The 21,812-nt window shown below is 36.3% G+C and overlaps 1 protein-coding gene across 1 annotated transcript; it reads right to left on the bottom strand.

Moving 5' to 3' along the window:
• Positions 1-13,142: 13,142 nt before the first annotated feature.
• On the bottom strand, positions 13,143-19,244 carry LOC104085094 (uncharacterized). Its single transcript, XM_070186875.1, has 12 exons — positions 19,087-19,244; positions 18,946-18,990; positions 18,754-18,852; positions 17,994-18,104; positions 17,009-17,190; positions 16,791-16,803; positions 16,011-16,076; positions 15,845-15,922; positions 15,227-15,300; positions 14,350-14,447; positions 13,596-13,848; positions 13,143-13,337 (listed from the first exon to the last, which is right to left on the bottom strand). Exons 1-11 carry the CDS (start codon positions 19,156-19,158, stop codon positions 13,748-13,750), a joined length of 939 nt encoding a protein of 312 aa, XP_070042976.1. The 5' UTR covers positions 19,159-19,244; the 3' UTR covers positions 13,143-13,337; positions 13,596-13,747.
• Positions 19,245-21,812: the final 2,568 nt, after the last annotated feature.

Genomic DNA, 21,812 nt, shown 5'->3' with positions numbered 1-21,812 from the left:
TACTCAATATCGTACCCGCTGATTTCTATGGCCCATTTGGGTGATTTTAGTACGATGCCTAGTCCTGGACTCCACTTACCACCATCACTGAGATAGCTAAGTACAGGTAAAGTTGTTCGTCCACTTTTGGGGTATTAAGCAGTGGCGGGCTCGATAAATACTGCTTTAGTTCTTCCAAAGCATGCTGGAATTCCGGAGTCCATGCAAAGGTTCTCTTCTTCTTAAGTAGTGAGAAAATTCGGTGGCTCCTATCTGAGGATCTCGAAATAAATTGACCTAGGGCGGCTATCCGTCCCGTTAGCCAATGCACAGCCTTTACATTATCCACTACCGTGATATCTTCGATATCTTTGATTTTATCGGGGTTGATCTCGATTCCCTGATTGGACACCATACAACCAAGAAACTTGCCCGAGCAAACCCCGAATGCACATTTTTCAGGGTTGAGCTTCATATTATACTCCCTCAGTATATCGAAAGTTTCCTGCAAATGCTTTAAATTGTCCTCTGCTTGCAGGGACTTAACTAACATGTCATCAATATAAACTTCCATTGATTTTTCTATTTGTTTTTCAAACATTCGGTTTACTAGGCGTTGATAAATTGCACCAGCAGTTTTTAGACCAAATGGCATTACGTTATAACAGTAGGTACCGTACTTAGTGATAAACGAGGTCTTTTCCTGGTCCTCCGGGTTTATCTGTATCTGGTTGTACCCGGAGTAGGCATCGAGAAAGCTGAGAGTCTCGTGGCCGGCCGTGGCATCGATCATACGATTGATATTAGGCAAAGGGAAAGAATCCTTAGGGCATGCTTTATTCATGTCTTTATAATCTATACACATTCTATGTTTGTTTCCCTTCTTAGGGACTACTACCACGTTTGCTAGCCATTTGGGGTATTTTACTTCTTGAACGGATCCTATTTTAAGAAGTTTGGTTACCTCGTCCTTGATGAATGTATGTTTGACCTCGGACTAGGGCCTTCTTTTTTGCTTTACCGGATGAAATTTTGGATCCAAGCTTAGTCTATGAGTGGTTATTTCCAGTGGGATCCCTGTCATGTCAAGATAGGACCAAGCGAAACAGTTTATGTTAGCTATAAGAAATTGAATAAGCTTTTTCCTGAGCTCGGGATTTAACCCCGTGCCCAGGTATACCTTTCGCTTGGGCAGATGTTCGATTAGCGTGATTTGCTCCAGTTCTTCGACCATTGATTTGGTAGCATCGGAATCATCGGGGACCATGAAGGATCGAGGGATCCCATAATCATTATCTTCATCAGTTTTCTGATTCTCTAGTTGGGTCGAGGCTGACGTTTGTGATTGCTATTTGGTGTCATGTTTCTCCTTCAAATCTGATCCCTTTGTCGATGATAGTGATGATATCGAAATTACTTCATCGCTGGCAAACATTTCCTTTGCGGCCGGTTGCTCTCCGTAGACCATTTTGATTCCCTCTGGCATTGGGAATTTTAGAACCTGGTGAAAGGTCGAGGGTACTTCTCTCATGTTGTGGATCCACGGCCTCCCGAACAGGGCGTTGTATCTCATGTCGCCCTCGCTCACGTGGAACTTCATTTCTTAGATGGTTCCGGACACGTTTACTGGAAAAATTATCTCACCCTTAGTAGTTTCACACGCCATATTGAATCCATTTAGTACCAGGGTTGCGGACACGACCTGGTCCTGTAGACCGAGTTGCTAAACGACCCTTGATCGAATAATGTTGGCCGAACTACCTGGATCAATTAACACACGCTTAACTTGAGTTTTATTCATAAGTACAGATATTACCAGTGGATCGTTATGGGGCTGCATGATTCCTTCTGCGTCTTCGTCACTAAAGGACAAGGATTCTTTAGGTATGTAATCCTGAGTCCGAGATCGCTTCTCTCTTATAATTGGCATCTTAGTGCGTTTAAGCACCGGCCCCTGGGGGACATCAATCCCTCCGATGATCATGTGGATTATATGTTGTGGCTCTTCTTGTTCGTTTTGTCTATTAAAATCTCTGTTTTTGAAATAGTTTTTGGCCCGGTCACTTAAAAACACTCGAAGGTGCCCTTCATTGAATAACCGAGCTACCTCCTCTCTCAACTGCCTGCAATCTTCCGTTCTATGGTCATGGGTGCCATGATACTTGCACATTTGATTGGGATTTCCCTAGGCTAGATTGGACTGCAGAGGTCGAGGCCATTTAGTATCTTTGATGCGTCCGATAGCCTACACGATGGCGGATGCATCAATGTTGAAGTTATATTCTGAGAACCGCGGTGCTTCCTTAGGTACGGTATGCCTGTTGAACCAATTCTTGTTCATCAGCCCTCGAGACCCTTGGCCTCAATCACTTTTCCTTTCGCCTCGTACGGGGTTGCGTCCCGGTTCACTACCCCTACGATCTCTGTTATATGGCCGGTATCGGTCCCTGTTCGACACTGGTTCTCGGTCGATGTCCCTTTTAATAACGGACCCAGAACCCAATGGGTCGTCTTCGACTCTAATCTTCGATTGATATCGATTGTGTACATCGGCCCAGGTAACAACCGAGTACTCGATCAAGTTCTACTTCAACTGTCGTGAAGCCATCGAGCTTCGTTCGTTCAGTCCTTGGGTGAAATCTTGAACGGCCCAATTGTCTATGACCGATGGTAGATCCATTCGTTCCATTTAGAAACGAGATACGAACTCTCTTAGCATCTCGTTATCCTTTTGCCTTACCTTAAAAAGGTCCAACTTTTTGGTCTCGACCTTTATGGCTCTAGCATATGCTTTTACGAAAGAATCTACAAGCATAGCAAAAGAATCGATAGAGTTAGGTGGTAAATTATGATATCATATCATTGCTCCCTTTGACAGGGTTTTCCCGAACTTCTTTAATAATACGGATTCGATCTCGTCGTCTTCTAGATCGTTCCAATTAATGGCACATGTGTAAGAGGTGACTTGTTCGTTGGGGTCAGTCGTTCCATTATATTTAGGAATTTCGGGCATGCAGAACTTCTTGGGGATCGGTTTGGGAGCTGCGCTCGGGGGGAAGGGATTTTGTATGAATTTTTTGGAATCCAAGCCATTCAATATTGGTGGTGCCCCCGGCATCTGATCAACCCTGGAGTTATAAGTTTCTATTTTTTTTGTCGTTTGCTTTAATCCTCTTTTCTCCTGATTCAATTCGTTTTGTTAGTTCCTCGAGCATCCTAATAATTTTGGGATTAGTCCCCGATTCTTGTTCATTTGATCTTACTACAGTTAGCCCCGTTTTGTGGGTGACTTCTCGGGGTGGACCCGGCTCGGCCCTTCTTGGTGCCTGGGTTTGGCTCTGCAATTGAGCTATCGCTACCTATTGAGCTTGCAACCTTTCGAAAATTATACGCAGGTTGATCCTGTCTTTTCCAACATTTTGAGTATTTCGAACTGTAGATCGAGTTCCACCATGAATGCTATTTTCGGGGTCGGAATGTTGGTTCGCCTCAATAGCCACATGTGAATTAACGACAATTGGATCTATGACCCGAGTTCCAACGGGGTCAACGAGTGGCCTTTCATCCCCGGGCGTCAGGTTGTTATTCTCATCTTGAAGGCCAGCTTCGTTGTCGATAGGTAGAGCCATTAATTGAGAGTTCGTCGTTTTTAACCTGAAATCAAAGACACTCTTAAGAGCAAGTGTAAAATAGTGTGCTTTAGAGAGATTCGTACCAAATAACCACTATTATCCGTATCCCCACGGTGGGCGCCAAACTATTTACCCGAAAAACGGATAGAGTTGAATTTATACGTAGTTCTAAGGATACATGGTATAAATTGGTACAAATTAAAAAAAATAAGTAAAGATATATCGAATTTTAATTGTAAAAAGAATGAATACAAACCCAAATTGAATAGAGAGTGATTGATAAGAGAACAAGATGATTCAATATCAAAGCCCCAAAAGGATAATATTTGCTAGATGTTATATAAATCTCAATAAATCTGAATGTATGAATGGATGAATGTCTATCTCTTTACAAATGATAACCACTCTTAAAATAGTGGAGGAATCCTACTTTGGATATAATTAAAAATACATAGTGGGGATCACATGATAGATTAATTAATTGACTTTTCCTTGATTCAAGCCGTGATTTCCGCTGAGATTCTCTCCCCCACTTGCTGCTATAACAGCTTTTTTGTTTCTTGGCTCGGTCTCGATCTTGGCCGATCTCAATCTTGATCGGTCTTTGGGTCTCGAGCTCCATCTTGGCTGATCTCGATATTGATCGGTCTCTGGGTCTCGAGCTCAATCTTGGTCGAACTCGATATCGATCGGTATCTGGGGACCGAGCTCGACAGCCTAACTTCGCATCATGGCTTCGATATTACAATGATGAACCTCAGACCATTATATTCGTCTCATAAAAAGAGCAGACTCGATTTTGACCGTATACATCAATGAACACGTTGAGAAAATAATAGTGATAGAATGTGGTTGTATGAATAAAATTTCTATATATTTAATCGGAAATCTTATACTATTACTCAACTAACACTCACACATCATTAGTAATTTTTAGTACTAAAAGTTTCATCATAACATTTCCTGATTTGCTAATTTTATTGTTAACTTTTGATAGAAATTTTCTTTAAAATATTTTCTAACTTATAAATTGCCAATTAACTGCAGGTAAAATAATTGCAACCTTAAAGATTCCCGCAGCGTCAGCCATGCGGTATGGGTTTGTCATTTATTTATGCCAGTTGACCTAGCCCTCAGGTATGCATCTTCATTAATTCTCATTTTCTCCAGTAGTAATAAAACACCTTTGTAAATGTGCTGTAATGACTGTGAAAATTAAATACTAGTAGCATTAAAAAGGTCACTGGATACAGATATCAAAGATATTAATAGTATTATTAATTTATCCTTTCTTTCTTTTCTTTCCTTTTTTCCCTCCTACCCGTGTCCTTTTCAGTTTTCACCCTTTCCTCGGCAATTTCGTTTTTCTAAGTTTGGGAAAGTTGGTAAGCATCATTCCTTCTCCTTCACTATAAACACTTCTACTTCTGACTTCAAATTAAGAATTGGTTAGTAAGTTTGTTTCACACTCTAACACTTCCTTTGGTTGCCGGAAATATGTCCTTAAGAAATGGTTGATATAACATTATTTCTAACTACTACTCAATGATTTGATGAAGCTTTTCTAGTTTAATGAAACTTGATACTGTTTTGTACTTGATTTTAGACATCCATTGAAATATGATGCTGAGAAGTTTTTTTCTTTCTCCCATTCGTTTGGTATTCGTATTAACCACAACAACAATAATTATGCCTTACTCCCAAACAAAGTTGAGATCGACGATATAAATTCTCACTTCTTTCTTTAAGCTCAACTCATATCTTTATCATGCCAAAATAAAATAAGAGTAGCAATTAATGAAAATAAGTTAGTATATTAGTAGTAATAATAAAAATATATGAGTAGTAATATTTAAAGCCTATTCCTAGTTCCTAGCTAATAAGTAACACTTATATGGATCTTTTTCTTTTATTGTGATATATTTTTAGCAAAGTCTGCACTGATTCTAAGGATTTATATGTCTTTTGAGGCAACTTGGTTTCATGTGAATTTAGGTTTACCTCGTTCCTTTTTTAACACTGTCATTTACCATAGTTTCACACCTATGGACTGATATATCTGTAGGGCGACGCAAGACATGACCAAATCATCTCAAGCGATCTTCTCTCACTTTATCCTCAATGTGTACTACTTGTACCTTCTAGCAAATGTAGTCATTTTTAATCTTATCTAATCTTGTATGACCACACATCCATCTTACCATTTGTATAGTTGCAATACTCATCTTGTGAATATATTGAAATTTAGTGTCCCAACATTAATACCAAATTATAACATTAGCGGTTTTATACTTGTTCTATAGAACATACCTTTCACCTTAGTAGGCATCCTTCTATCATATAAAACTATAGTAGCACTTCCCTATTTTAACCATCTGATTTTAATCCTATAGGTAATGTCTTCATCTATCATTCCACTATCTTGAAAGAACGAGCCTAGATATCTAAATTGTTTGCATGTTGGCACTGCAATCCCATCTAGTATCACCTCAACGTTGTTCTTCCCGTGCTGATTAAACTTGCAGTGCATGTATTGAGTCTTACTCCTACTTATCCTAAAGCCCTTACTCTCCAAAGTGCTCCTTCATAGCTCAAGCTTTTGGTTGACACCCTCCCTAGTTAATTTCGTCAATTAACACAATATTATCAGCAAATAACATACACTATGGGACCTCATCTTGTACTATGTTGGTTAGCACATCCATAACTAGTGTAAACAAGTAGGGCTTTAATGTTGAACCTTGGTGTACTCACTATTATAGGAAATTAATCTGTATCTCCTACTACTATTTTTATGCTAGTGACAACTCCTTCATCATCATGTATTTATAAGTTTTGATGTTGGCTGCTAGCCTACCCCTCCTCTTTTTTTGGGTTCGGGACCGCCAATGTGAGTAAGTCCGCACTAATTAAGTTGATATTTTTGAGGCATTTTCATATATACCCACTTTTGGGGTCACCATTGAAGTTGTACCTGAATTGTACAAAATTATACAAGGTGTACCCGCTCGAATCTGAAGTAGTTCAATCTCTTCAATGCAAATTAAGAAATCAAATCGGAAGTTCTTTTATCTTTCAAATGCAACTTAACAAATTCGAATCTGAAGTAGTTCAATTTGTTCAATGCAACTTCAGAAATCAAATATGAAATTCTTTTATCTTTCAAAGGCAACTTCAGAAATGTGAATCTTAAGTATTTCAATCTATTGAATGCAACTTCAGATTTCGAATCTTAAATTTTGAAACTTAAACTTGTTCTTCGAATTTTAACAATTCAATATACGATTCAATGCCCAATCTACTCGAAATGAGCTCAAATTTAAAATATAATTTTTAATTATCATAAAGAACAAATCGCAATCATCAAATTGTCAAAATAATAATAAATTTAATAAATTCATTTTGCTACTAAGAAGAAAAAGAAGAAGAAACTCAAAGCGAAAATTAAGAAGAAGAAAATAGCAGTAAAGAAGAAGAGAAAAGTGTATGTATCTGAAGTTATCCAAAATTGGGTATTGGTTAATTATTTATTTAAAAAGTAGGTACAAATTCAATAGGTGGCACAAAATTGGGTGCCACATAAAAATCTTACGGTATTTATGAAGTCCCGACTAATATAAATTTGTAATATGTAAGCCCATCAAAGAGGAAAATATTTTCTACCGAAACTTTTAACCGAATGAGTAAATATATTAGGCAAAATACATCGGCAACTCTTTAAAGTTGTTCATATTTTTTCACTTATACGTTTTATCTTTAACTTCTTTCCATTTGAACACTCTAACCACATCTCAAATGTATCATTCAAACACAAACTTGATAGGCAGTCACCACAAAAGATGCGTATAATTCACATACCAAAGCGACAAATAAGAAGCGGGAACGTGGATTTAACGTAAATAAATTTTAAAAAAACTTTTGAAAAAGAAAAGAAAAATGAGTAAAAGAAAAACAAGAACGCACCCCCGGTCATCTTCCCCGACGAACCCCCTCCTTTTGTCTTCTTTCTTAGTTTAAGATTTCATGTAACAAATTAACAATCTAAACATATATATTGGAATACTCTGTATTAATCTTCCTTGATGATCTGCAAATTCTTTGCATATGTGATAAATGTAATTCCAAATACACTTACAGATTTCAAGTGGCAATTGAACCCAATTATATAAATCTAAAGGAAAGTTACGGGAATCATTCCCATTTACATTGGTGAAAACCCAGTTATAAATTAAAAATAAAATAATTTTTTTTGAGAAGAGATGTTAATGATAATTTGAAAATCGGAGCAAAAATGCCTAAAATCATGAGTAGCTTCATAAAATTTGCTTTAAAATCAGTTAGATTTTGATCAAAACTAACTCAAAAGAGCTAGCATTCTTTAAAGAGAGAAAGCATTTGTTTAAAGTTGTGGAAAAATTTCATCAATGTTCATCGCCTGAGCTTAGTGTTTTTCGAAAACCGAGATTGGTCGGGGTGGCTGGGGTTGGGAGGGAGGGGCCAGAGAGAGTAGATAGCATTTGGAAAGTGAAGAGTTTTTTTTTTTTTTTTTTACTATTTAACGCGCTTGAAAAATGTGAGAAACACTTACCTTGTCTGTCAGCTTTTTATGTCTAAATGACATATGGTTAGAGCATATAAATGGAATAGACTTAAGATTGAGTAGCTAAGTGAAAAGTGTGGACAACTTTAAATATCTGTCAATGTATTTTGCCAATACATTAACCATTTGGTCCATCAAGGAAATAATGAAGTGACGAAAACATCATAATTCGAAATGCTACATGCTCGAATCCAATATCCAATCTTCCAACTGTTGTCCAGTTAAGTTCTCCCCACTTTCAGTTAACTATGTGAAAAAACAAAAATATAGTGACAATTTGTGATGATCAACTAATAGTTATAATCAACTAATCGAGTAAGAAATGATCTTGGTGGAAAATGACACAATCTTTAATGCGAGAATATATATAATGGTGAGGCCGAGAACAGGCTAGGAATCTAGTTATAGATTTTAGCTCCAGTAGTTTCGAATATGCCTCAAACTTTTACTTTCCTTCACCGAGAACAATTTCTACTAACTTGTGATAGGCCACTTTAGAATCGGTGATTGCAAGAAAAGGACAAACTGAAAACATAATGCTGAATAGTGTAGCTTGTTAAAAGTAAGCTATATCTAGGGGCGGAGCCACATAGCCGACTACGGGTTCGGACGAACCCAGTAACTTTAGTTCAAACCTTGTATTTTTATTTTATTTTATTAAGTATGTACAAATATTAATTTAGAACTTAGTAACTTAAAAGAATTAGAATCCCGAACCCATAAACTTGAAATCCTAACTCCGCTTCTGATATCCTATATCTTTTTTGTTGCGCCTTACAAGCTATACTTATCATCGTGGCCGAATTGCCAACAAACATAGATGAAACGAATTTGCTATTATATCTACATACAGAATAAGATATGCCTATGCTTTTGGTCCAGCTGAATTCTACTCAACCAAGACCTCTAATAATAATTTAAAAGAAATGGACTACAATATAAAAATAATAACATGGAGGGGGGGGGGGGTACCAAGTTGGGTTTTAGAATTAGAAAGGGAAAAGTTTGGATTCCTCAGGCTTTCAATTGTCTGACTCGAAATGCTGCCAATTCCAATCTATCCAGATGTAGTAACCCCCTAATTTGTCTCGGTAATGCTTCAGAATTTGAGGCAGTGATGAGTTTTTTGTGTGTGTGGCTAATGGCGGCTAATCTATCGGCAATTTTGTTGGCTTTTCTGTAGCAGTGCTTCACGGTCACCTTCTTTTCCTCCACAAATTTTTTGATTTTGTTCACTGTTTGTAGGAGTCTCCATGGTGTATCTACCTCCTCCTTTACTGAACACACAAGGAGTTTAGAATCTGCTTCTAAAATCATTTCATTTATTTCGATTGCGACGGCCTTTTGTAATCCAATTAGCATAGCCTGGCCTTCCGCCCAATTACTAGTACCGGGATCCAAATATTCTTAGCATGCGAGGATGAGTTTTCCCACACTATCTCGAATAGTACCACCCGCCCCACAGTATCCCTCCACACAATTACCATCACTAATGATTTTGCATACGAGAGGTGGTGGTTTTTCCCATTTGACAATCTTGTATATTTTCTGATTTATAGGAATTTCCAACATACTCTGAATTCTCTCCCAGTTAGTATTACTTCCTAGTCTTTCAAATTTTTGTTTGACTAACTGGGTGATATTTTGAGAAATGAAACCAATTGATATTTGGCTGGAATAGAGCTCAGTACCATACTTACTTGCACACCGCGATCTCCAGAGTTCCCAGACCACAAATTGAGGAATGATTTTTGCTACCAAGCTTTCAATTGTGTTCTTTGCTCTGTATGTCATCCATTTCTTCAGTAGTTGAATCAGAAGTGTTCCTCTCCATTGAATTCTAAAAGGTTCACAAAAGTTCGACCACACCTTTTGTGCAAAATCTCCTGAGCAGAAGAGGTGTTCAACGGTTTCGGATCCTGGTGTGGTGCAACAACAACAATGAGCTACCACTGTAAATCCCATTCTCAGCAACCTCTCATCTGTAGGTAGTCTCCTAGTCAAGGCTCTCCATGTGATGAATGACATCTTGAAGGGAACATCTTTATGTCAGATCTGGGAGTGAGTATCAACTGTCTCCTTCTTGTTTCTCCATATATCCCATGCCGTAGTTATTGTGAATTTGCCTTTATTGTCTGCTAACCAAATAGCTTTGTCTGGTGTTCCATCGAGAAATTCAACTTCCTCCGTATTTATTATATTTCTGATCGCATCATTCCATTCCACATCATAATTTTTCTCTTGCTACTCCCCATCTACCAACACATCTTTAAGTTTAATGTCGGTGGGTTGTATATTGTCTGGAAGCTGCTTGTACAAGGGGCCGAACTTAGTCCAATTATCATACCAAAAGGAAATTTCTCCTTCACCAACTAACCAAACTAGATGTTGCTCCACTTCATGCTTCAATTTGTACATTTCTTTCCGTTTGATGACTGCTTTCTACCCAACCTTATTGCCACTGGGTGAGAATCATAGCAATATTTGGCAAGTACAAAGTCTTTCCAAAGAGAATTCATTGTTCTCAAGTTCCACCAAGATTTTGCTGTAAATACTTTGTAGATGTCTTCAAGTTTTCTAAATTGAACCCCTCCCTCCTTATATGGATAACATAGTTTCTCCCAGGCTGTCCAATGGTGCCTATCCATCCCACAAGAGGAGTTCCAAAAAAATCTTGTAAATATCTTCCAGTACTCCTTTAGGTGAATGAATGGTTGATAACAAATGTGTTGGCAAGGCTAATAGAACATGTCTTATTAGAACTGCTTTACCTCCAGTTGATAAAAGTTTAATTTGCCAACTCCTTACTCTGTTTGTTACTTTACTCACCATTTCTGATAAAAGTAGTAAGCTATCTTTTGTCTGCCCGTAAAAAGAGGATATCCTAGGTATTTTATTGGCAAAAATTAAGATGAGTTAAAACTTACAAGTGGTCTTACCTTCGTCCAAAGCATGCACCTAATTAACTTTAGAGAAAAAAAAATTAAAAAAAGGAGATAATTACAAAATATATAAGAACTAAAACATGCATCTTAGAGGAAAATGTGGCTCACACAGATTAGAAGATTTTTGTTTTATGAGCTAATATCATGTGCTGAAAAGGTTTAAGTAATTTTTGTAGAAAATGATACATTTTATGTATTAATTCATTTTGGCGCTATACACCGGGTATAGAAAATTTCTTCTTCTTTTTTTTTTTCATAAAAAAGTCACAACTACTTGAATTTTCTAAGGTTTATCAATAAGGACAATCTTTGAATTCTAAAGAAAGGGTCAAGTAACCTTATTTTGCTGGATCACAGCTATCGTCGCAAAGTAGGTTGCCAACATTGAACGGCATGCTTACTAACCACACCAATTTTCATGGTTGTCATGGTTTTGTATTTACGTAGATGACATGTATGTATGGTATGCTGAAAATCTTTTCCAAGGTTTTGTATTACGTGGTTAACATATATGGCATTCTTCACTGTGAACATCTTGATCGCCCGATCCTTGCATTATTGGCTAGGAATAACATAAAATGTATGGATATAGCAGCTTGATGCACAAAACATCTCGTATTCATGCACAATTTGGAGAATGACCGCACTCCAAAAGGTGCGATTTAGACAATATTCCTTAATGTAAATATTAGTGGTTGCTTCTAAACTCGAATGCGTGACCTATAGGTAATACATAAATAATTTTATCGTTACTTCGAGACTCCTCTTTAACACAAAATGTATACCATGAATAAGAAGAAAAAAAAGCAAAACACTAGATACTGAGAATCTACAACATCGACCTCCACTTGAATAGCCATTGGTCATTAAGCTTGGATATTGGGAGGCGTAGAATAGAAATTGCTAAATCTACTATGGGCCATTTGCACAAATGATCTCTTTTGAGGCACAATTTAGTTCTGTCACCGTTAGCCCAGTGAGCTAAATTTGTCAATGCCATGCAAAGTAACATTGAGCCGTACAAATTGGAACGGAGAGGGAGGAGAGTAACTTTTGTGCTTTCAAATTTTGTTGCTTTTTTTTTTTTTTTTTTTTTTTACAAGAAACTTAAAAATAAACATTTTGACAAGATGTTTGACTAGATATGGCAATTTAGACATATTAATTTGCAAATTTTGTTAGACAACCTAGTATCTTTTGAACGTGAATTGAAAAATGAATTACTAGTAATAATCACTCATGGAACTCAAGCCAGCCTTGGCAATCACCAGAGATACGAGTACCATTTACCTGGGATGGAGAAATTCGCAAAATCACACAATTATATTTCTTTTGAGAAAGGTCTCAAACTCGAGGCACAATAAATTGGGTTCCGGTCAAAGCACTCGTTCTGGCCATTGCTAGGTCTTCTTTCAGATCTAAACTGTTCAATCAAATAAATGAGATAGTAAAGGAAAAATATTTTATTATTAATCTCTAAAAGCTCTTTACCATTCTCATAAATCTCCACATAAAATAAATTAGTAATACCCCTATTTATAATAGTACGAAACATTATGTCAACTAGAAATATGAAAGTGTATTCCTATATTAATTCTGACTACAAATTCTATTTAGACATGAATTAAATAAATCAAATCCTAAATAACTAAGGTTTCCTACTACAACTTTGAATTAGTTTTCAAACAGAATGTGAACGGTTACAACTTTGATAACTTCTATAATATTTGGCTTGACTTTTTCTAACGAAGTGCATCACTATAGCATGTTAGAAGATATTTAATTGCATTGTAATTCCTTTTAGACCAAATAGGTATAAAAATTACAAGTTTAAAGTCAAAATCTACTTAAAGGTGGTAAACTTGAAAACTTTTATCTACATGGAACGGACGTAGTGTTTGTTTTAAAATTCAATATTGAATATGTTAACTAAAGAGAGATAAGTGGAAAGCAGAAAACAATTGCCCAGCCTCAAGTATAAGACAGTTTTGCATAGTGGATCACCAAAACTTCACTAACTTAATTGTACTAAAATGAAGTATATGAAAAGTTAGTCTAGTTTGCTCGCAGAGTCGAATCAAATTTCTGATACAAAGACCAAAATCTTACAATTTACAGGATCTCCACTTGAGTCGTTGAGCATTCAGAATCCAGCTGGTTCGCTAATTCTGTGTAATCATCCTATATCAGAAGAAACAATTAACCCAGAAGATAGAAAGAGTTTTAAGACAAAAATGGCACAGCTAAAAGGAAGAGTTCTTCAATTAATTTCTTAGGCAACTGTTGGATGAAAAGGATAGTAGCACCTACAAGGGTTAGATTTCAGGGCGACAGCATTCAACGTAATTAATATGGAAAATAGCATTAGTGATCCCATAAGTACCTTTTTACAAGCATGAATGATGCCACAAGAACTTAATGTGAGCTAGTAAATCATACCTTTGCTGCAGCAGCAGAGACACTTGCATTGTTAGCTTCACATTGAGGCACTGAGCAAGCTGACAGTGAGGGAGAATAAACAGACTGCAATTGCAAAGGTGAAGAAGTATCTGCAAGTTCAAAAACTTTTTACAGATATGGTGGGAGAAGATTTATCTGAGGATGGATGTACTCGCCTCTGATATATAGCAGTTAATCTTGTTATCCTTCTTCAAGGGGCTCTTTATTGAATCCTCCTGAACTTCTGGCGAGGCTGCTTTGGCAAATTGCACATTATCAGTGAATTTCTGCTCTATTGTTACACTGAACAATCAATCTAGGGAAACGACAGAACTGCAAGTTTATGCCTTGAATTCATAAGCGATGAAGCATAAGGCATTCAAAACTTATTGTATCTTCCTTTTTTAATTTATAGCATTAGAAAATATACACAAAGCTATAAGGTTCCAGTTCCTAAAAGGAAAAGAAACAGGGGAAGTGGAATCAAAATAGAGATAGCTGAAAGCATATCATTCACGAGATGGAGGAGGAAGCAGTTGCAGAACTTGGAGCAAAAAGATGAGTTCTACAAATATACTCAAAGCAAATTGAGTCTTAGTTGCATCATATGGTAGGAAAATATAGTAGTTTGGTGTAAAGGATTAAGGTAGCTTGGGACTGGGCCGTAGGTTTTGTTGGTTGTCGTTGTAAAGGACTAAGCTACACAATGAGCAATTGCCAGACTAACTAAAACACTAAAGCTTATGCTCCTTACAGCATGAAGCAAGGGCGTGATAGGAACCTGTGCTTTCTTCACTCATAGAAGACTTTGGATGAGAGTCTTTCCCTTTGATTTGAGCAGTATCTGGCGTCCTAGTAAGCAAAATGTCATAAATTAAGGAAGAATATTGACAACTTATTACATGCATGACAGTATCTGAAGTATTTAATATGAGCCAGATGAGGGAACAGATAAAAGCCACATGTTGATTTTATTGCCATTTTCTGATCAGCTTACTGATAACCCATTGTTAAGAGAAACCTTTTTGATTGATATTATAGTTGAAAAGAATCAATAGCATGGGACAAACTATGGTCACTTAGGAGAGTTTCTGTCTTTATCTTTGCCTATCACTAGGTAATAGTTACCGTGAGCACAAGAGCAAGAACTATAAAAGATTTCTAAATCAACAATGAATGCAAAAGAAGATATGCAAGCAAATCTTCAAAAAGAAAAGCATATCCTGCTGAAAGCTATCAGAAGGAGAAAGCGTAGGCCGCTGAAAGCTTTGATCATTCTCCTTTTTCTGCGTGGCAAAGAAATGGACTGAGGCTTACACATTCACATCATTCAGTTAGAAAATTAAAGGAGCTATCATATATTCTGAAAATGGTTAGCAAAATGTTATATCCAGGACAAATTCTTCCCGACAGAGATAATTGATAACAAATTCTTTCCAAGAGTCATTTTTGATTGCTGAGAGAGAAATTAAACTTTGATTTAGGAAGTTTAGCTGCATTTACTTTAATTAGACAAAGGTGCTTAAAAGAAAATTCCAACTGTAAATTCAAGATGTTGCTAATCTTCAGTCTTTGCTTACTAAACCAGAATAGTAATCTTTCATTGGAGTTTATAAGAGGCTCAGTCAAACCTTAATTTTTCACTTTGTCTAATTGAAAGGCATTCTTCCTGGCCTTCCATCAGTGAGGTGAATGTCCTTCTGTCCTGGCATTAGAGAAAGATACAGACAAATTAGTAGCAGAAATGAAGCCAAGGAATAACGCAATACATTAAGAGGGAGGCACTTGCACAGCAAATGCATATTTCAACAAAGAGATGAAATGTCAAACTGAAACAACATTAGCTAGGGCCAATGGAATGATTAAACACTGATGATGGCCTAATTATACAAATCAAAGACCTTATCCTTGTTGAGTTGTAAATCATAAGGGTAGTGACAGAATTCATTTGACATAAACAAAAAGAAGAGGTATATAAAGGTGCACAGAAATGTATATATTATCCACAAATGGTAATTTGGGGCTTGCTTGAGCAGATGTGCTTAGAACTACATAATCTCTCTGTTATAGTTACTGGAGTTGGTACATCAGAAATGATTGATCACATGGACTAGATCTGCCATAACACAGAAAAGTCTATTTTCCAAGAATATTCTCAAGTTATAAGCAACTGGCAGAATTCACATCGGGCTAAAGTCAAGCAGCATTTGAAAGGTAAATCCTGAGGAAAAATGAGAGTGTGTTCAGACCTCTTCACTCATACGAGTGACGGCATCTTGAATCTTTTTTATGACAATGCCTAGGCTTCCTATTTCAGAATGCAGTCCCTGATAATTACCCATCCAGAAAGGTAATAGGTCAAGTTAATAATCTGAGTTGAAATAATAATATACCTAGGCAAACTACTATGCAAACCTTGTTCTCTGAGATTAAGTTCTGTAGAAGTAGTTCTTTTGTGGATATCTCTCTCTGAAGGTATGACTAGTTAAGGAGGCATGCCATTAATAAGGGAATGTGAAAGAACATTGCCGAGACCTAATAAAGCATAAGGGAGCACGAACTGCTTCCATCAGTTAATGGATATCTGTATGATCTTTGGTTGGAACTCCTTGCTAAGAATTGCTGCCTCAAGTTCTGCCTCCAGCTCTCGTATTCTTTTAGCTTTGGCTGTGAGTTCCACTTCATTATTCATAAGTTTTCTTTCCAGGTTGTTGGTCTTTTCTGCAAAATTATAGCACTAGTTTCTTAGGTACCAACAGCTAACTTCTTACAATCAGAAGTCTAATTAATTTTCACATAACTAACCAACTTTGAAGAGCAATGATGGAATTTACACCGAAAAAGCGTGTAATGAATGACAATTGCACCAAACAAGAAGTCTTAAGCATAATTATGGAATGATACATAGAACAAAAACTAAACCCTTCTTGGATTCATGATTAATTTATGCTTATACATCTCCCCTATATGTACTTACACCTAGAGGTATATAGATGGACAATAGGTATCGATACCCCACAGATATGACAAGTATCTAGATGGACTACAATAAGAGCAATCCTGAGAAAACGAACCAGATGTTCTGTATTATAAAATGACCTATGTAGATAGATTTATGGCTAAAGATGTCTGATGGATCAAATAGTGTCTATTCTAGTAATATCCTATTCTGATGTGTCGCTAAATGCTGAATACAAGACTAAATGAGCTACATGCCAAGGTAAATAAGGATAAGAAATTACCGACAAAAAGTTTCTCAAAAGTAGAAACCTCATCCATTTTCCTCTTTAGCCCAGCCACTGGACATGACAAGAGAAATTGAGGAAAGTAAAAAAAGAAAAAAAGAAATCGGTGTCTGTGAGCAAGTTATAGATTGCTGAGATTGAATGAATGAAACCTTAAGAAAAGAAAGCTACATGCCTACATCCTCCTTTTGACTGAGAGCGTGTCTAGCATCATCCATAAGTTTATTGATGGAGGAAGCCTCCTTTGATATTGAGTCGAATAATAACAAATGAACTCTTAACGTTTCAGATAGAATACCAATTTTTCTATCTCTGTCTTCAATAGCTCGCTTCATTTCATATGTAGAGTCCTGCATGTTCATTGTAGCAGAATTGAGTAACTATTTTGGGGAGATAGCTAAGAAGTTTAGCTTATTGGTTGAAAATGACATCACACAAGTTCTACGGAGTACAATTTTTGCTATCTCTTAAGTTTAAACAAACATATACATGAGTATCCACGTGGAAGGTAGCAGGGACACAGCAGATCTAAGTTCTAAGGCAGCAAAAATAGCTGCCAAAGGGACAAAATTTTTGGAAAATTATCTAACAAGACGTTCAGCTCTGCGGAAACACATGATCCAATCTAGGAACTGCCACCTGAAGAACAAAGACTTTCTTCCGGTTACAGCATGCACATGACCAGAGGCGGATCTAGAATTTTAATTTTATCGGTTCAGGACTCCAATTTCAATTGAGCTATCAATTTATAGTTCAATATTTTCAGCAATTTTAATGAATTTTACACAGATAAATTCAGGTCTAGACTAAAAGTTATGGGTTCATTTGAACCCAACCTTGGGCAACTAGATCCGCCCCTGCACATGACCTCATAACATTCAGTTGCTGGTTACAAGAGTTACTGTTCCAGATTTTGGAAATAAACAAAGTTACCGGGAAAGTTCCGTTTTCTCTTTCCTATATTAAGAGACGGCAATGCATTTTCATAATGCTAGAGTTTGGTAAATTCTCATTAAAATTTAGAGCCCGAAATCAGATAAAACAGAAATATCATGAACCAGCAGAACAAACCAGAACATCAGTCATGAAGGTAAATATATGAATTAACAAAATCTACTTTAACCAATCTGGCTTAGCATTACAAAATGCTAACCTCATAAGCCTTCAGAAAATCTTCCCTTGATTCAAGCAAGCTTTGTAAAGTTCCTTCCAATTCCTTCTTCTTGTTCTCCAGCAAATTATTCTCATTCTCTAAGCAAGTTACCTGTATTAATTTGTGACCTCTAACTTCCGTTCTGAATGATACAAATTATTAAACGTCTAGATGAGCAGAGGCACAACCAATATTTGAACTTTATGGATTCGAAATTGTAACACAACCTATTTGAATTACTTCGTTCGAAATCTATTATTTGTACTTAGTGGATCTCCAAAGCTGAACCCATTACTTCAACACTATATCCGCCCCTGTAGGTGAGATGCGGATCTAGAATTTAGAGTGATTAAATGCACCTCTTAGTATATACACACATTATAGCTCTAAATTAATATATCACACACGCACACACGCGCGAATTTTTAAAATGCTTTTTTTTTTTTTTATGAAAGTGATGTGCATGCCAGTTTGCGCGCATCTTGACTATTCCACCGGATACCTGCTACCTCCCACCAGCACAGGTACCGGATGACTCTACCACCAAGGAAATCATCTAATGTGTTTTGCCTCTGCTGGGATTTCAAGGTGAAACCTCATGGTCCTCCTTCCATTTCAAAGACCACTAGGCCACACATACATAATTTGAGTTTGAGATAATAAATGCACGTGAACCCTCTGTTTATATGCTGGATTAGCCTCTACGTTCGTGTAGCGTATAATGATAAGAGTCAAAGATGAGTAGTAAATTGTACTTTACCTTTCTTTCCAGCTTATGCCTAAGTTCATTAGAGAAACCTAACTCAGCACGAAATTCCGTCAATTTTTGATTGAATTCCTCCTCCGATTGCTTTTGCTTCTGTTATTCACACATCAAAAAACTTCTTCGGCGGCTAGAAGTTTTACATATAAATTACTAATAAGTGCATAGATGCGAGTGATTCGAATGAACCTGTAGTGCGAGTTGGACTTGTTGAGAGGCATTGCGTTCCTTTTCCTGCAATAAAAGTTCATAGAAACAGTGTGAGCTGTAATGGAGAAAATTGATGATCAGTTATGGAGATGAGAGGTGATGATGAAATGGCGGTTTTACTTTGAGTTCACGAACATCACAAATTAGGGCGTGGAGTTGGAGCTTGAATTTGGAGAGCTTCAGGAGCTCCATTTACCCGCCAAAATTCTCCGAGTTTTCAGTGGCGTTGAGTTGGTTTAACTTCGTAATTTTACAACTTTATTACGTCTTCATTCCTATTTGAAGTTTTGAACTGACTAGTTAATACTTACTACAGTATCTTTTATAACAGCGACACTGTAAATTAAGTACTACCATTTCCATGTAATAAACTGAGCTTTATATATGCTCTCTGTTTCACTTTACTTGATATTATTATTATTATTATTTAACCAGTTAAGCATTTTTTTCTATTTTATAGAAAAAATTATTTTTGTTTTTAAATAAACAAATGTTATTTTAATTAACCCGAGTGCCTTATCATTCACACTTCAAAGACCTTTCAATATTTTTGGAAGCTGAGGACGCGGGTAGGAATGGAATCAATGACCTCATAATGGTTTTGAACCCCTTGACCATTAAACTATATTTTTGGGCAGTGGGAAGGGGATTCAAAATATAATATATAAAGATAAAAATCAAATTTTTCCTTATATATACAATATAATTTTTCGGCGAAGGGTGTTCGCACCTAGCGCCCCTAAATAAGCCCCTGGCTGAGGATACGTTTCAAAGCAAAATAATCTCTTATTCACTTTTTACATTCCAAAAAAAAATGACAGTTCACATATATACACTGAAAAGAATTTAAAATATTTACGTAATTTTTTCTTTAACGAAACGAAAGTTTGGGGGAAAGTTTATCTTTTACGAAAGAAACAGAAAATAAATGTTTTCACATTATCATGAGGGCCGAAGGTTAAACTTACGGGAGGGAAGTGCACAGTTAGCCACTAATTAGAGATGCTTTTACGCTTTAGATATTATTTAAAATATATTTACTCTTTAGTCAGTACTTAATAATTTTTTACCTGTCCGGACGAAAATACCCCTGTGCTAGACATGAGTGATGTGTAAATATTAAGGATATGGTGCCCTTAACTTTACGAATGCTGTGTAAATATTAAGGACAAAGTGTCCTATATTTGCACCTTCCGTTGTTAAACTTTAAGACATCATATCCTTAACTTCATATGTTCAGTGTAAATGTTAAGGACATGGCGTCCTTAACTTCATGTGTACAGCGTAAATGTTAAGGACATAATATCTTTAACTTGTATTTGCACCTTCTATTGTTAAACTTTAGGACCTCATGTCCTTAACTTCATATGTGCAGTGTAAATATTAAGGACATGGTGTTCTTAACTTCATGTGTGCAGTGTAAATATTAAGGACATAATGTACTTAACTTTATGAGTGTTGTGTAAATATTAAGGACATGATATCCTTAACTTTATGAATGATGTGTAAATATTAAGGGCAAATTGTCTTGTATTTGCACTTTTCGTTGTTAAACTTTAGGACATTATGTCTTTAACTTCATATGTGCGGTGTAAATATTAAGGACATGGCGTCCCTAGCTTCATGTGTGCAGTGTAAATATTAAGGACACCATGTCCTTAATATTTACACATCACTCATGAAGAAAGGATATAGTAATGACTATTTTTTATCAGCATTAAAAATATTGGATAAAAATTAAATACCATATTAAAAAGTGGTTATCCTAGGCCATTTCTACAACTTATAACAACCCTTCGCAATACCTTTGGGCTCATGAATGTCCAACAAGATCTTCGAGGAGAAGTTAAATAGTGGTCCACCAAAATAGTAGATGATAAATATAGATATTATACATAATTAATAATTTATAGTGCATGTATATTAGCTAGGGGCCGTAAATATTTTACTATAAATTTGTTAAAAGCACATCTTTGATTGGACTATGTTGGGACTAAGGGTGTGTTTGGTACGAAGGAAAATATTTTCATGAAAAATAAGTGATTTTATTACTTATTTTCCTTTGTTTGGTTGGTGAGTAAAAAATATTTTTTGTAAAATATTTTTTAGTATTTGGTTAGAGAGTAGAAATATTTTTTTATGGTACTCTCCTCAGCCCCCTTCCCAAAGTCCACATATTTCCTTGTTCCCCCCTCCTCAAATGAAAAAAAATACTCATTTGTGGGGTGTGGGGCGGGGTATAGTGGGCGGGGGTGGGTCGGTAGGTGTGGGGTGTAGGGTGTGGGGGTGGGTTGGTGGGACTTGGTAGGGATGGGGAATAGGATGAGAAAAATTGAAAAAGAGTTTTGAAAAATGTTTTCCCTTCTCTTGATAGGGAAAACTCCAATTGGAGGAAAATGACTTCACGAAAAAAATATTTTCCAAAACATTTAAGCCAACCAAACATGAGAAAATTGAAAAATATTTTCGAAAAATATTTTTCTTTGTACCAAAGACACCATAAGACCTCGGACCTAACAAATGAAAAAAATTAACATGATTGGAAATGGAAAAAAACTTCACTTTTTAAATCCAATAATGTAATTAGCTAAATGATTACTATTACCTCATAAAATGGTTCTTATGTAGCGCCCCCATGTCAGAGACCACAAGTGAGAAATCCTTAATTGGACGCAGAGCTAGAGGGCAAAAGGAGATTCATCCGAACTCAATAACTTTGGATCAAATCTTGTATTATCTTAAAAATATTATAATATATATAAATTATATTAATTTTAAATTCATAACTCAGAAAGACTAAACCATGAATCCATAAGCTTTAAATCTTGATGCATGAGAAAGGATGA

Source organism: Nicotiana tomentosiformis, chromosome 10, assembly GCF_000390325.3.
Source record: "Nicotiana tomentosiformis chromosome 10, ASM39032v3, whole genome shotgun sequence".
Classification (NCBI taxonomy): domain Eukaryota; kingdom Viridiplantae; phylum Streptophyta; class Magnoliopsida; order Solanales; family Solanaceae; genus Nicotiana; species Nicotiana tomentosiformis.
This window is presented reverse-complemented; position numbering and strand designations above follow the sequence as displayed.

What these genes read in the sequence shown, in the direction of transcription:
- LOC104085094 (XM_070186875.1), bottom strand. Translation starts at nt 19,158, where the DNA reads ATGGAGCTCCTGAAGCTCTCCAAATTCAAGCTCCAACTCCACGCCCTA. An exon ending in GTGATGTTCGTGAACTCAAA is followed by an intron (nt 18,991 to 19,086) that starts GTAAAACCGCCA and finishes CTTTTATTGCAG; the next exon opens with GAAAAGGAACGCAATGCCTC. An exon ending in ACTTAATCTCAGAGAACAAG is followed by an intron (nt 15,923 to 16,010) that starts GTTTGCATAGTA and finishes GGTAATTATCAG; the next exon opens with GGACTGCATTCTGAAATAGG.